Source organism: Dromiciops gliroides, chromosome 3 (genome assembly GCF_019393635.1).
Source record: "Dromiciops gliroides isolate mDroGli1 chromosome 3, mDroGli1.pri, whole genome shotgun sequence".
NCBI classification, from domain to species: Eukaryota; Metazoa; Chordata; class Mammalia; order Microbiotheria; family Microbiotheriidae; genus Dromiciops; species Dromiciops gliroides.
In genome coordinates, this window is record NC_057863.1 from 650,921,453 (window position 1) to 650,935,967 (window position 14,515).

General features: G+C 46.1%; 1 protein-coding gene across 1 annotated transcript in view; it reads left to right on the forward strand.

Moving 5' to 3' along the window:
* Nucleotides 1-10,886, forward strand: part of LOC122748264 (transcription initiation factor TFIID subunit 1-like) — a 31,477-nt gene extending 20,591 nt beyond the window's left edge. Inside the window, exons 7-19 of the mRNA XM_043993930.1 lie at nt 917-1,021; nt 1,886-2,086; nt 2,513-2,654; nt 2,883-3,013; nt 3,480-3,554; nt 3,867-3,995; nt 4,718-4,831; nt 5,634-5,815; nt 7,139-7,377; nt 8,017-8,173; nt 9,405-9,570; nt 10,004-10,209; nt 10,670-10,886. Of these exons, the coding sequence (XP_043849865.1) occupies nt 917-1,021; nt 1,886-2,086; nt 2,513-2,654; nt 2,883-3,013; nt 3,480-3,554; nt 3,867-3,995; nt 4,718-4,831; nt 5,634-5,815; nt 7,139-7,377; nt 8,017-8,173; nt 9,405-9,570; nt 10,004-10,209; nt 10,670-10,886 (2,064 nt within the window). The remainder of the gene's footprint in view (nt 1-916; nt 1,022-1,885; nt 2,087-2,512; nt 2,655-2,882; nt 3,014-3,479; nt 3,555-3,866; nt 3,996-4,717; nt 4,832-5,633; nt 5,816-7,138; nt 7,378-8,016; nt 8,174-9,404; nt 9,571-10,003; nt 10,210-10,669) is intronic.
* Nucleotides 10,887-14,515: the final 3,629 nt, after the last annotated feature.

Consider the following 14,515-nt stretch of genomic DNA (forward strand, 5'->3'; position numbering starts at 1 on the left):
CCCTATTCTATTATTTTTTTTTAACCTGGTAGTGACTGTCAAGGCATTTCTTCCCAGTGTCTCACTGGTCCTTTGTTGAGGAAAGGTTTACTACTTCTCCTCTGAATTACAAAGCAATTATTCAACCTTGGACTTCAAGGACTGCATAGATCAGCATTGACTTTCCTTTCAAGGTACCTAACCATACCTTCCTAGAAGAGTCCAATGGGGTCAGTCAGACCAACATCATCATCTCAACATCATTATCTTCTCTAATGCTTCTTGAGCAGGTTTCTCTTTTTCCCTAGTATCTCTTTTTTGTGTGTGAGGCAATTGGGGTTAAGTGACTTCCCCAGGGTCACACAGCTAGTAAGTGTTAAGTGTCTGAGGCCAGATTTGAACTCAGGTCCTCCTGAATCCAGGGCCAGTGCTCTATCCACTGTGCCACCTAGCTGCCCCTGCCCCAAGTATCTCTTATTTCCCTTTCCATTCTTCAAGGATCACCCCTCCTGGATACACTTCCTGATATCTTTATAACCAGTAATATGCACATGGGACAGTTAGGTGGTACCAGAAGTCAGACTGAAGTCAGACTCATTTTTCTGAGTTCAAATCTTGCCTTAGAAGCTTACTAGCTGTGTGACCCTGGGTAAGTCACTTAACCCTTTTTACCTTGGTTTTCTCATCTGTAAAGTGGGCTGGAGAAGGAAATGGAAAACTACTCCAGTATCTTTGCAAGAAAAACCCAAATAGGGTCACAAAGAGTTGGACATGACTGAAGTGACTGAAGAACAACAAGAAATGGGCACGTGAGTTGAGGGGAGCATGGATAGAGCATACTTGAGGAGACTGCCTGAAGATCCTGGAAGTTGGACATCCACCACCTTGGTGTCTGGAGATAGTTCCCTGCTGAAGCTCTTTCCTTTGATTTTTGCAGAAAGTTGGGAAGGACACTGGGCCTCCTGCCCACAAATATGGGAATGTTGTGTTCTGTTCATCTTCACCCTTCCTGGGGAAACTCCATGCTGGACAGTTCTTGCAGGTAAAATGTTCTCTCCTTTTGATCCTAGACCTATCTGAGTCAGGGCTCCAGGAGCCAGATGAGCTGAGCATTACAACTCTCATATTCTCCATCCTCCTGTCTCTTTTCTGTCTCCTGGTAATTCTATCATCATCTTTACCTCTTTCCCTTTCTCTCCCTCTCCCTTCCTCACTTCTCTCCCCTCTCTCCTTATCCCCCCTCATTATATATTTCTCAAAGTATCTCTCTATCCTTTTCTTCCTTTCCTCTCCTCTCCTCTCCTCTCCTCTCCTCTCCTCCCCTCCCCTCCCCTCCCCTCCACTCTCCTCCCCTCCCCTCCCCTCCCCTCCCTTTCCTTTCCTTTCCTTTCCTTTCCTTTCCTTTCCTTTCCTTTCCTTTCCTTTCCTTTCCTTTCCTTTCCTTTCCTTTCCTTTCCTTTCCTTTCCTTTCCTTTCCTTTCCTTTCCTTTCCTTTCCTTTCCTTTCCTTTCCTTTCCTTTCCTTTCCTTTCCTTTCCTTTCCTTTCCTTTCCTTTCCTTTCCTTTCCTTTCCTTTCCTTTCCTTTCCTTTCCTTTCCTTTCCTTTCCTTTCCTTTCCTTCCCTTTCCTTCCCTTCTCTTTCCTTCTCTTTCCTTTCCTTCCTTCTTCCTTTGTTTTATTCTTTATTCTCTCTCTCTCTCTCCCCTGCTGCCTCTGATTCTTTTCCCCTTTCTTTGCCCCTATTTATCTTTGTGTCTATCTTCAACAGACAACACAAGTACATGGAAGTGGGAGAAAGTAACTTTTGTAAAGTAACCAGTTCAGCAGCAAAGTCGAGTGTGTGAATGGGAGTATCATTTAGTCAACCTTCAAAAGTAGGTGGAAGACACTTTCTCTTCTCTCAGTAGGCTTTGGAAAACAAACTTTTTCGGGCTCCCATCTACCCACATCAGATGGCAGACACAGACTTCCTGGTCATGAGGACCAAAGAAGGCTTCTTTCTGAGGGAAGTGAAGGATATATTCACTGTTGGGCAGCAGTGCCCACTGCATGAAGTTCCTGCCCCCAACTCAAAAATGGCGAAGGATTACATGCATGGTTTCCTCCAGGTAATATGTGTGTAGATGGGTGTGGGTGTGGGTTGGGGGGGGGAAAGGTGTTGTGGAGCTGGAGAAGGAAGGAGGTCTCAGTTACAGGGCTGGGGTCAAGAAGGCCAAGGGCCCTGGGGTTTGTGTGATGTAGTTCTGTTACCCCAAAGAAGTATCCGGGGTTCAACATTGGAAAGGCTGTAAGATTTGGGGTTTGCCTGGAAGACATGGGAACACAAGTGCAGGACTGGGCTACTGAGGCCAGGGTGTGAGGTGGGCTCCTGTGAATGGGGAAAAATTAGAGAGTCTGGGAAGGCAAGGAAGGGGTTAAGAATCCTTGGGATGGGCTCCAGGATATGGCAAGAGAGAATTAGAGGTCTCAGGTATCTTGTTCCCTAGCCTTCCCTCACTCCCTTTTTACCTTTCACCTCCTCTTTTCTCCTCCAGGTATTTATATACAGACAGTTCTTGAACAGTCCTCACAGGCCTCGGAGGATTCGCATGGAGGATATCCGCAGAGCCTTCCCCAGACTTGCTGAGAGCAGCATTCGAAGGAGGCTTGCCAGGTGTTCAGATTTCCATCGGACAGGTGAGGGGCCAAACACGGAGGGGCCAAGAATGGTAAAGGGAAGAAGGGCTGATAGGTGAAGATGGCAGCCTTCAGAAATGGCCTGTCAAGTAAGATGGGAAGATAAGGGAGGAAATGTTGATGGGTCCCAGATGCCATGATGAAGAAGGGGGCATGAAGCATCAAGGTAGGATGGAAGCTTGGCCCAGTTCTTGCTCTCTCACCAGGGTAATTGGTTGTGTTTTCAAGGGATGTGTTTTAATTGGTGGGTGCTGAAGACTGGATTCCGCCTGCCAAGTGAAGAGGAGCTGAGGGTCATGATGACCCCAGAGAAATGTTGTGCTTTATATAGCATGCTGGCTGCCCAGCAGCGTCTCAAGGTGAGTATGCCCATTTGTTTGGTGAATGAGGTGGGGAGTGAGGGGAAATGAAAAGAGAAGTGATGTAGGGTCATGGAATGAATGCTGATCAGGGCATTGGGGCCCCTAAGTTTGAAGGTCGATTCTACTGCTTAATAACTCTGGGATCTTGGGAAAATCACTTGGTCACTCTAGGCCTCAGTTTCCCCATATCTATAAAGAAGTTGGACTAGTTGGCCTCTGGGGACATTTCCTGAATCTGAGAGACTATCATTTTAGATTCTCTGAGTTGCCCATGATCTTGGGCAGGAAGGAAGATGGCCCTGCCCCGAGGAGAGCCCCCATTTCTTTTGGGACCATCTGTGTGCCATCCCCATCTTGTGCTTGTGAGCCAGTGCTAAAAACGCTGCCTGACTAATAATAGATGCTTAATAAATTCTGCTGGAATGATTGAATTACTGAATTGTGACAAGATTTTCTTCTCCAGGATGCTGGCTATGGGGAGACATCTCTCTTGGATGCAGAGGAGACCAGCAATGAGGACATGTGTCTAGAAGATGAGGTAACTATGGGTCACCAAGTCTGGAGTCTCTGGTCTGAGAGGGAAAGAGCAGGTTCTAGCCTAGGAGATTCCCAAGGGAAGGCTCAATCTATGAAAAGATAAAGACTAGATTCCCAAGTTTCCTTTCATATCAAATATTGCTCCCTACTTTCAATGAGTCTGGTGTGCATTAAGCCAGGTGCCACCCTGACTTTACGTAGGGAAAAGTCACCATTTTGGAGGAAGCAGAGAATTGGGAAGGGTGGGGAAGGGGGACTCTCAATCCTGAGCCTTCCCCCCAGACTAATATGGCTAAATTGCCTTGAACACTAGGTCCAGGCTGCCCCATGGAACACAACTCGGGCCTTCCTAGCAGCCAGTAAGGGGCAGTGTCTGCTGGAGGTGAGAGGAGCAGCTGACCCCACAGGCTGTGGGGAGGGCATTTCCTATGTCAAACTCAAGGTGAGCTGACTGGGCCTTAGACGGGAAGGATGGGCCCTGGGGGAATTCTAAATTAGAAGGGATCGAAAGGATGTGGAGGGAAGGAAGAATAAAGGTGATAGGATTGGGGGCAAGGGACACAGTGGATGGAGATGTCTTGGAATAGAGGGATGGTGGGCTGAGGAAGATGTGGAAGGATGGTATGTAGAGAAGATGCAATGAAGACACTTGGTCTACTGGTAGGTATTAGGGATCAAGGATGGACTGATTGAGGGCAGGTGGTGGAGGAATGAAAATAAAAGACAGGAAATCCTAGAGGGTGAAGGATGAAGGGATTTGGGGGTGAGGGATGCAGAAATGTACAACTGAAGCATAAATAATAGAGAGAGGAGCAGCTAGGTGGTTCAGTGGATAGAGCACTGGCCCTGGAGTCAGGAGGACCTGAGTTCAAATGTGGCCTCAGACACTTGACAACTTACTAGCTGTATGACCCTGGGCAAGTCACTTAACCCCAGTTGCCTCACCAAAAACAAACAAACATATAAATAAATAATAGAGAGACATGGGGATATGGTGCCTACGTAGGGTTATGGAAAAGAGGGATATTGTGCTGGTGAGTGTGGCAGAGTGTAAGTTGGAGGAGGATGCAAGGAGACTTGGTGGGGATGTCTAGGTACCTCAGGTGCTTGAGACATAGCCATAATGTCTGGATCTCACTGTTTGATATGATATTGCAGCAGGAGAACAAAACCCGCATGGAAAGTGGGAGGCTTATGGGTACTGACTCGGACCTTCGACGTCTCACCATGAAGAAAGCCCAGAAGTTACTAAGGAAATTTGGGATCTCAGACGAGGAGGTGAGTGGGTATTTCTGGTGGCAGGTAGGCATTGGCATGGGGGATATGGATCTTCCTTAGGGAGGTAAGTAGCAAGGAGTCCTTTCCTCTGGCCACTGACCCAGGCCATGTAGTGTTTACAATTGGGTCACAAATCCAGGAAAAGACTCCTCCACACTGAAGGGTTTCAGATAATGTACTTAAAGGTCTCCACAATCAGGCCCCCAGCCACCTTTCAGGGCTGATGTCCTAACTCGCCCTTCCTCTGCTCTCCATCCCTGTCAAAAGAGCCTTCCCCAGAGGATCCTCCCCTGTGCCTTGGAACAAATACTGTCCAGGGTCTGCAATGCCCTTCTGCCTTGTCTAACCCTTGTGCTATCATAGGGAGCTGCCTTCCTAGCTCAGCTTGGGCATGACCACATCCTATAGGTCCAGTGTCTGACATTCTAATAGCAGAGAGGACATTCATCAATATCGGTTCTAAGAAAGATTGAGAGTGAGAAGGAAGTGCTATGGTTGAATTTTGGGACCCAGGGATGACTTGCCACTAGCTGGGGGAAGCGAGGTAGGTGGGAGATGGTGAGGAGATGAAGGAAGACTTTAGAGAGGTGATGCCTTGCTGGAAGGAAGAGAATTGTTCCCATTTGTGGAGATGTGCCCAGATTCCATTTCAGTCATGAGAGGGGCAGGGGCAGGCATCCTTAATGAAGTTAAGGAGATAAAAGAGTTCTAGAGACATTCAGGGAAGGTTGGGAACCCCCCAAGCTGGTTCCCTCCCAGGACAACCTCAGACTGAGTGCCTCCTCCCATGTGTCTGCATTAGATCAAGAAGCTGTCTCGCTGGGAGGTGATTGCAGCTGTCCGAGCCCTGTCTACCAAGGAACTACATTCAGGGGCCAAGCCCAGAGACCTTACCAAATTTGCACGAGTGTCCCAGTCCTCAGCAGCAGAGCAGCAGAGACACTTCCAACAAGAAGTCCAAAATATTTTTGACCTCCAGAACAGGTATGGGGGATTGGTTGTAAGGGGAGAAATTGTGGGGTCCAGCGATGGGGAGGGGAGGAGCATTAGAATAGCAATTTTCTAACCTATTGTTTTGGGCTTGGATTATACCATTTTATCCTTTGTCCTTCAACGATTAGAAAAGCTGGGTGATAGTAAAAAGAACTTTTCCATGGTGCGTCCACCTCCCCAAGGGGTATCAGTGCAGAGCAGCTTGGAATTTCTGGGAGCTGCTCTGTCCTTATGTCAATCCGGTGTTAATTAAAGAGGCGATTGGATGAGAGTTTCCTTTGCAGCCCTTACTGGGCCCTGCCTCTATGCAATTATGGTTGAATATGACCCAAGCTGCCAAGAACTGCAGTAAGCTTTCTGTCCATGGTCTTTGACCTAATGGAATTTCTCTATGTTCTGGCTGAAGTTGGGGAACAGCAAGATGTCCCTGCTCCCTTGGTGTGAATAATTCAATTTGAATTGAACAAAACAAAAACACAAAAAACACAAAAACCTTTTGGTTTCAGTCATTTGAGGAGGTGGTTATATCTCAGTGATTATCTGGGAGGGTCTCTGGGTGTGTCTCTGTGTGTCTTTCTAAGTATCTCTCCATGCTGGTGTGTGTTTTCCAGTCTGTTTTTCAATGTCTGTGAGTGTTCAGGACTCTGGGTGTGTCCGTCTCACCAAAAACCTCATTGTCTCTCTAGGAGGGTCTCAGAGGGCTTCGCTGTCTCTCCATGCATCAGTGTCTTCCTGTGTGTCTCTCTGTCTCTCTGAGGATAACTGAGTGTGACTCTGTTTCCTTTTGGGAGGGTTCTTGGGTCTCTGGGGCTCCTGGAGTGTGTCTGTGAATCTGAATGTCTCTCTGGATATCACCATGTTTCTCTGAGTGTCTCCAGAGATTCTGGATAGGCCTGTGTGTGACAAAGCTTCTCCTCCCTCCCATCTGCACATGTGCTTCCCTGTGGATAGCATGTCTCTCCCTCTCTATTATGTGTTCTCATACCCCCTCTGTATTATTGGATCTTTCATGCCCTAAGGTACCTTTGGTTCCTGCTGGGAGAGATTGGTCCTGGGGCCCAAGGCCACCTAGAACCAAGTTAACTTGAAGTTAGGCTTTGCCCCTCACAGGACCCAAATGGAGTCTGTAATGCTATTGTGGTGTGTCCATGATTTGCTGGCTAATGTTGTAGCCTGCTCCATCTTCCCCTCTGGGTGAAAAACTTTCAGAATATCTGGCCTGAAGGTGTAAGGCTTCTGGGTAGAGGACAGATTTAAGGTATGAGTCCCAAGCTACTTTCTGAAGCCCACCTGATCATCTTCTCTCCCTCTTAGGGTCCTAGCTTCTACTGATGTGCTCTCCACAGATACAGATAGTAGCACTTCAGGTGAAGAAAATGATGACATGATAGACAAAATGTGCCATGAAGTTGAGAACCTCCTGGAGGGTAAGACCAATCCTCAGAAGTTACAGAGAGAGAAGGAAAAACAAGAGTATCAGGAGCTGCAGCAAATGATTCTTGGAGGAGTTGGGGGTGCTTGTCTCCAAGAAGAAGGCAAGACAAAGAAGCAGGGTATGTGACAGAGGAAAAATTGGGATCTCGGGGGGGGGGGCATATACATGGGGGAAGTGGGAAGTGGGATAACTAACAAATCATGTCCATGTGGGAAATAGGAAGTGGGATGGCTGGCAAATCATGTCCATTGGGGAAGCAGGAAATGGGATGGCTGGCAAATCATGTTCATTGGGAAAACAGGAAGTGGGAGGGCTGGCAAATCATGTTCATGGGGAAAGTGGGAAGTGGGAGGGCTGGCAAATCATGTTCATTGGGGAAGCAGGAAGTGGGAGGGCTGGCAAATCATGTTCATGGGGAAAGTAGGAAGTGGGAGGGCTGGCAAATCATGTCTATGGAAGAAGTGGGAAGTGGGATGGCTAACAAATTATGTCCACAGGGGAGGTGGGAAGTAGGATGTCTGGCAAGTCATATCCATGGGGTAAGTGGGAAGTGGGATGGCTAATGCCCTTAGTTGCAGCAGGACCAGCTTTGGACACAGAAAGTTCAGCATTCCACAATTTTCCAAGTGCCTCTGAAAGGTCATTCCTTTCAGTCTTTTCTTTTCTCTACCTTCTTTGTCTTGTTCTCCTTCATTGTCCCTCATCTCCTACACATTCCCACACCCCACTTTCCTTCTCTCTTCTATCTTATTCACAGATGGAGGCTCAAGCACCTCACCTCCTGGACATCTGCTTATCCATCGAACATATGTTGATGAGAATGGCAAGGAATATGTGCGGACTGAGATAGTCCAGGACCCAGCAGTAATCAAAGCGTACCTCCATGTGAGAACCACCAAAGATGAGAATGCCATGTAAGATGAAGGGAGTAAGTGAGGGGGGTGAGGATGGTGGAGGTGGGAGTGTTGGTAGGCTGGGTCTGTGTGGGGAGAGGGCACTGGACTAATGTTGAGGGAGAGGTCAGGAGAAGAATCTTGTTGGGCAAAAGATTTATCAAGAGGAAGGGACCAACAGGTTAACCCAGGAGAGTTAGAGCCTCAGTTACTAAAGAGCCCTAGGGGAAAGGACTTCTGGGCTAACTTTGAGTCCAGGGTCTTCTGTATGTTTAATTTCTGCCTCTGTAAAATTCGGGGCAGCTAGGGGGCACAGTGGATAGAGCTCAGGGTCTGGAGTCAGGAAGACCTGAGTTCTAATCCAGCCTCAGACACTGGCTATGTAACCATGGATATGTTACTTCACCCTGTTTGACTCAGCTTCTTCATCTGTAAAATGAGCTGGAGAAGGAAATAGCAAATCACTCTTGGCCAAGAAAGTTCCCAAGTGGGGTCACAAAGAGTAGAAAATAACTGAAATGACTGAATAAAAATGTTGGGGGGGGGCGTTATTGGGGGTAATAATCATCCCTGTCAGGCAGCTAGGTGGTGTAGTGAATAAAGCACTGGCCCTGGATTCAGGAGGACCTGAGTTCAAATCCAGCCTCAGACACTTAACACTTACTAGCTGTGTGACCCTGGCCATGTCACTTAACCCCAATCGCCTCACACAAAAAAATCATCCCTGTCCTACTCACTTGCTAGGAGTGTGACCACAATTGTACAAGTCACATCAATTCTTTGTGCCTATATTTCTCATATTTAAAAGGGGATGAGAGGGGGCAGCTAGGTGGCACAGTGGATAAAGCATCAGCCCTGGATTCAGAAGGCCCCGAGTTCAAATCTTGCCTCAGATACTTGACACTTACTAGCTGTGTGACCCTGGGCAAATCACTTAACCCTCATTGCCTGGCCAGAAAAAAAAAAGGGCGGGGATGAGAGTCTCTGCCTCCCTAGACTCATCCTGGGGAGGTTCAGAGCCTTGAGGCAAGGGACAGTCTTGGAAATAGGTGGGAGACCAAGAGGGCTATGGTTCCATGCAGATATCTGGCTGTGAGGCACATGGGCCTGATGGAGATTGGGATACCCAATGGAATGCCCCCTGGATTCTGAAGATGGGTATGGGTGGGTACTTTGTCCTAGAAAGAAGCCTCTAGGCTAAGCCTGGAAGGTAGATTCTGAAGGGCCTTCCCTGGGCTCTTTGCTGGCACAGCCGGCAGTTCCTTCAGATAGATGAGCAGAAGAAGCAGGAATTGCGGAGGGAGAAGAAAAGACTTCAAGACAGGCTTCGCCGAATGCGCATAGCAAAGGAAAAGAAAGACCTTAAGAGACACCTTTCCCCAAAGAAACTTCCCAAGCCAGGAGTCCCTAAATTGAATGTAAGTAAAGAAAGTGGGGATTGGGGAAGATTCTGACGTCTTGGAAAGGGTGAGAATCAGATATCGGGGCCAAGGTTCAAGAGGTCCCCCCAGGGTGTCCCAAGGGCTGTGAGGAAGGATGGGACCTCCCTATTGCAGTACGAATGTCATCTCTGATTGATGTGACCAGCTGCAGCTAGGCCTGTCTCCTAACTCTTGGACTATACTCATTCCTCTTGGCCATGTACCAGAAAATCTGATTTACCCTGGGAGTTGTCATTTTGGTATGACCCACATTTCCCAAGCCTAAACTTTGCTCTCCTCTGTAGCACCCTGACTTCTACTGGCTCAAATTTCATGTCTGTGATTGAAGATGCTGATGAAGAAACACTTTAATCTGACCTGTGACCTCTAAGAGTGAGGTAGCTCAATCTTTGATACCTTCCTTCTTCAGCTCATGTGTGGTTCCTGTGGATCCTATGGACACATTAAGACAAACAAGACATGTCCAATGTACTGTCTGCCCAAGGACCTGCCCCCCAGGCTCAAGTTCATGACCCAGGAGCAAGAGGAGAAGGAGCTGGCCAGACGACTTCCTCAGGAATCACTTATCAAAGTCCAAGACACCAAAATTTTCATGAAGAGAAAGCTAGTGGAAACGTAAGGAGGACAAGGGAGAGGGAAGGGGAGAAATGGCTAGAATCCTTTTATGGGCTTCCTTAATGGTTACCTCATGGTAGAACGTGGGGCACAAGAAGAGGGTGTGGATACAAACAAAGGAAATGGGATTCTGGGACATGAGTCTTTGTGAAAGAAATAGGGCTACTCTAAGTAACTCTCCAATCATTTGGTAATAGGGGCCAGCAGATGATAGGGAAGAGGATCCTGGAAGGGGAGAGAAGGGGTAGGGTTACGTGGGATGTGGATATGAAGGTAAGTCTCCTTCACACCAGAGACTTAATGACAGACTGTTCATAATGGAGAACTTCAGTGCCCCAGAATTAGTTTGGAGAAGTGACTTAGTGAGGGATGATTTGGAACGAGATTGGGGTGTGGGAAAAGTTGGAACGAGAGAGGAGCTCAAGGTTGTCTGGTTGTCTGATCATTATCCTTTCTGCAGCACGAATGAGGTCAAAAGGGAGATGCTGAAGGTGACAGTTGATAAATGGCACTTGCCCCAGAAGAGCCAGTCCAACCCTGCCCGAAAGAGACAAACTGTGCATGTGGACCCTTCTGAAGGTTTAAACTGTATCCGGGTAAGACTGATCATCGAATGGGTGGCTGGAGAACTGGGAGGATCCTTTGAACATAAGCCAGCTGTGTGTGGAATGCCTTGAAAAGACTTATCAGATGAAGAACTAAGGAAGGGATTTACCCAACGTCCCCAAAAGTGCAAGGGGGTAGAATCAGGATGCTGGTTCAGATTCCTGAGTCTAACTACAGAAATGTAAACACTGCCTATTACCCCTGTGCTCCTTGTCACTGTTTCCTTGGGAAACTCATTGAATTCCTGAGAATTAAGTGAGAATTGTGGGGCAATTCTCCTGGTGTGTGGTCTTCCTCATTGTTGGGATCCCAGCTTTTTTGACCCACCTGCCACCTTCATCTGGTTGGGTCCTTCACCCTCGTGGGGCATCATCGGCAGTGCCCTCAGCTCTTGAGTGTGGTCAAATATTTGGCACGTCAGAACAAATGTCAGCATAAACATTAAGATGCATATGTCAGCTGGTTATAGGAAACTTTGGATTGTCACTTTCCAACCCATGTTTAGGAATAAGTCTTACATCCAAAATGTGAGATTTACAAGTTTCTGTAGAGATGTTTTAATTCATCGGCTGCTCCCTCTCAGAATCTTATTTGCTTCATGTACAAAATAGTAGCATTGGGAAGTGTGTGTGTGTGTGTTTGTGTGTGTAGGGTTCTTCTCTGTTCTCCTACCCAGGGCTGAAAACAGATGTTCCAGATTAAGCTGAACCAGGTTAAAGTTTGTAATTGTACTGGGTGGCTCAATATATTGAATGATTCTACGACTCCATGGGGTGGGTGAGAAAGTCTTTCCTGCATTCCTGACCTGGTACAAAGCTTCAAACTCTGAACCTTTTCTCCCCACCCCTAAACTGTCAAATGCTCCAGGAAAGAGAGAGGCCAATAGAGCACAGATCATCTCTCATAGATATAATAATCAAGCAATGTTTTTTTTTTCTTTTCTGTGCAGCATCCATGCCAACCTGCTCTTCCTTACTCTTCCTCCAGAAGACAGGCAAAATTTCTTCCCAATCTAATGCCATCTCCTCAGGCTCCTTTGGAAAAGACTGGGAATACTCTCCCTGTGAAGTTCAGAGATAACCCCCCCAAGAAGATTCTGCCCCCTCCAGTCCAGTTAGCTCAAGCTGAGCCTGAAGCACCCTCACATCCTCAGCGTAAAGATTGGAGTCTCCAAAATTGGCTCCAGCAGAAAGATAGAAGTTTAACTCATCCCTGCCAAAAAGGGTCAGATTTCAAGAACCAGACTCAGAAACCGAAGATCCCTCCACCAAAGGCAGGCCCCATTCCTCCATGCCTCCGGTCCCATCCTCCTAGAGGGCCTCAAGATCCCCCAACTTGTTCAAAGCCATTTTTGCATGATTCATCTGGCCTTTGGTACAAGGAACCCCACAACAATGTGCACCAACAACCTGGCCAGGAATTAACCTGGGAGTCCAAGGATGTTTCCAAACGAGTACCAGACAGGTCACTCCTGAGACCCCCATTGGACAAAGACACACAGCCAGCCCTCCTATGGAAATCGGGTGCAGGAGTAAGTAGCATGGGTCAGGGAAATGGAGACTGGGAGTCATGGGCTTAAAGGGGAAAATCCCCAAGGGATAGGAGGTGAAGAGGGAAGACCTAGTTTTGTCTCCAGTGTGAAATGGAGATAGTGGGACACAACTGGAAAGGGGGTGTTGTGGAAATCAAAACCATGTCCCTAAATAATAGTAGCCTTTGTTTCCCCTCCCAACAACTCAGGTACTCCAGGATCCTTCTCAGGATAGAACTCCAAAGGGCCTGGCTCAGAAGGGTCAAGTCAGTGTTCTGTATGAGGATCTTCAAGTTTCTGACAGTGATGAAGAAGAGAGTGAAGAGGAGGTGGATGTGGAAGTATAGAATGGATGAATAAAACACAAAAAGAGTGTAAGGGTTTCTCTTTTGTGATAGACAGGTGTAAAGATGTTGGCAAGTAGATGCCAGGCAAGATGCCATTCTGAAGAGACCTTGTGGCCCTGATGATGTACTTGAAAAAGCATTTTATTTGAGATCATAGGACCTGACTTAAGTTCTTGACCTTCCACACATGTGGTCTTCAGCCTTTTCATTGCTCTAATCTTTAGTTTCCCTATCCATCTCCAAGAGAAGGGTATTAGGCAACATGATCTCTAATGGTCTTCTAGTTCTAAATCAGAGGAATAGAGAGGGGGTGTAGACAAGTGATTTCATCACTTTTTTGAGTATATAGAATTTTATTTCTAACAAGAACAATTTGAGTTAAATGAAAAGTTTTGTAAATTATAGAATTTTTAACATTTTTATGATTAGATTTTCAGCAAGGATGATAAGGAAAAAAATAACAGAAAGGATGTTGGAAATTAAATACCACTCAATTTAACATTACATAAGACATTATAGTTGGAAAATGTTTTCTTCTAGCACTGAATGGCTGGGATATACAAAGGGAATCATAAAGTCTGTTTTTTTAGAAGTTTCACATACATAGGCAACTGGATGCCACAGTTGATGGAGTATGGAAACTGAAATGTTGTTTGTTGTTTAGTCTTTTCTTTTTTGTTTTCTTTATGTTTTTTAGACTTTTATTTTCCAAATTACGTGTAAAAGCAAATTTTGACATCAATTTTTAAACAAGCTTTGAGTTCCAACTTCTCTTCCTCCATCCCCTCCCACCCTGAGAACTCAAACAATTCAACATAAATTATATATGAGTAGTCGTGGAAAACAATTCTACATTATCTAGGTTGTAAGAGAAAACAGGTTAAAAACAAAACTTCAGATTAAGGAATTGTCAAAAAATGTGTTTGTTTTCAGATACCATCAGTTCTTTCTCTGTAGATGGAGTGTAATTTTCACAAGTTCTTCAGAGATATATTGGATCATTGCCTTGTTGAAAATAACCACGTGCTTCCCAGAAGATCATCTTACACTAATGCTGTTATTTTGTATACAGTACATTTCTGTCTGCTTCAGTTCATGTGGGTCTTTCCAGGTTTTTCTGATAGCATCAGAAAATTATAATTTTTATATAGTACCTTGAACTTGACAGAGAATTTTCTTCACAATAGCCCAGCAGAGTAGGTACCATATGTTTTGACATTGTAGTCAATCATCTTAACTATTTCCCTCCATCCCATTCCCTTCCAATGATATTTACTCTGTTTATTTTATTTTGCCCTAATCCTCCTCAATAGTGTTTTGCTACTGACTGCCCCCTTCCCCATTCTACCCTCCCTTCATTCACCCTTCCCTCCTTATCCTCTTCCCCTCCTACTTCCTTGTAGGGTTAAATAGATTACTCTTCCCAATTGTGTGTGTGTTATTCCCTCCTTGAGCCCACTCTGATGAGGTTAAGGCCTTTGAGCTAATTCTGTTTTCTAAATTGTTCTTCCTCCCTCCCTCCTCAACTCTCTCTATGAAATCAAGCAATTGAATATATGTCATATATGTGGTATTATGCAGAACATCTTCACCTTCCTTGAAAGTGTTTTGCTTTTTACAGCTCCCTCCCCCAAACTTCCCTTCCCTCCTTCCCCTCTTCTCCCCACCCCATTTCCTTCTCCTCCCACTTTTCCTCAGGGCAAAAATATATTACTATATCCACTTGAGTATATATGTCATTCCCTCTTTGAGCCAATTCTGATAATAGTAAGGTTCACTCCCCCTCTCCCTCTCCTTCCCCTTCTTCCCCTCCTCTCCATAG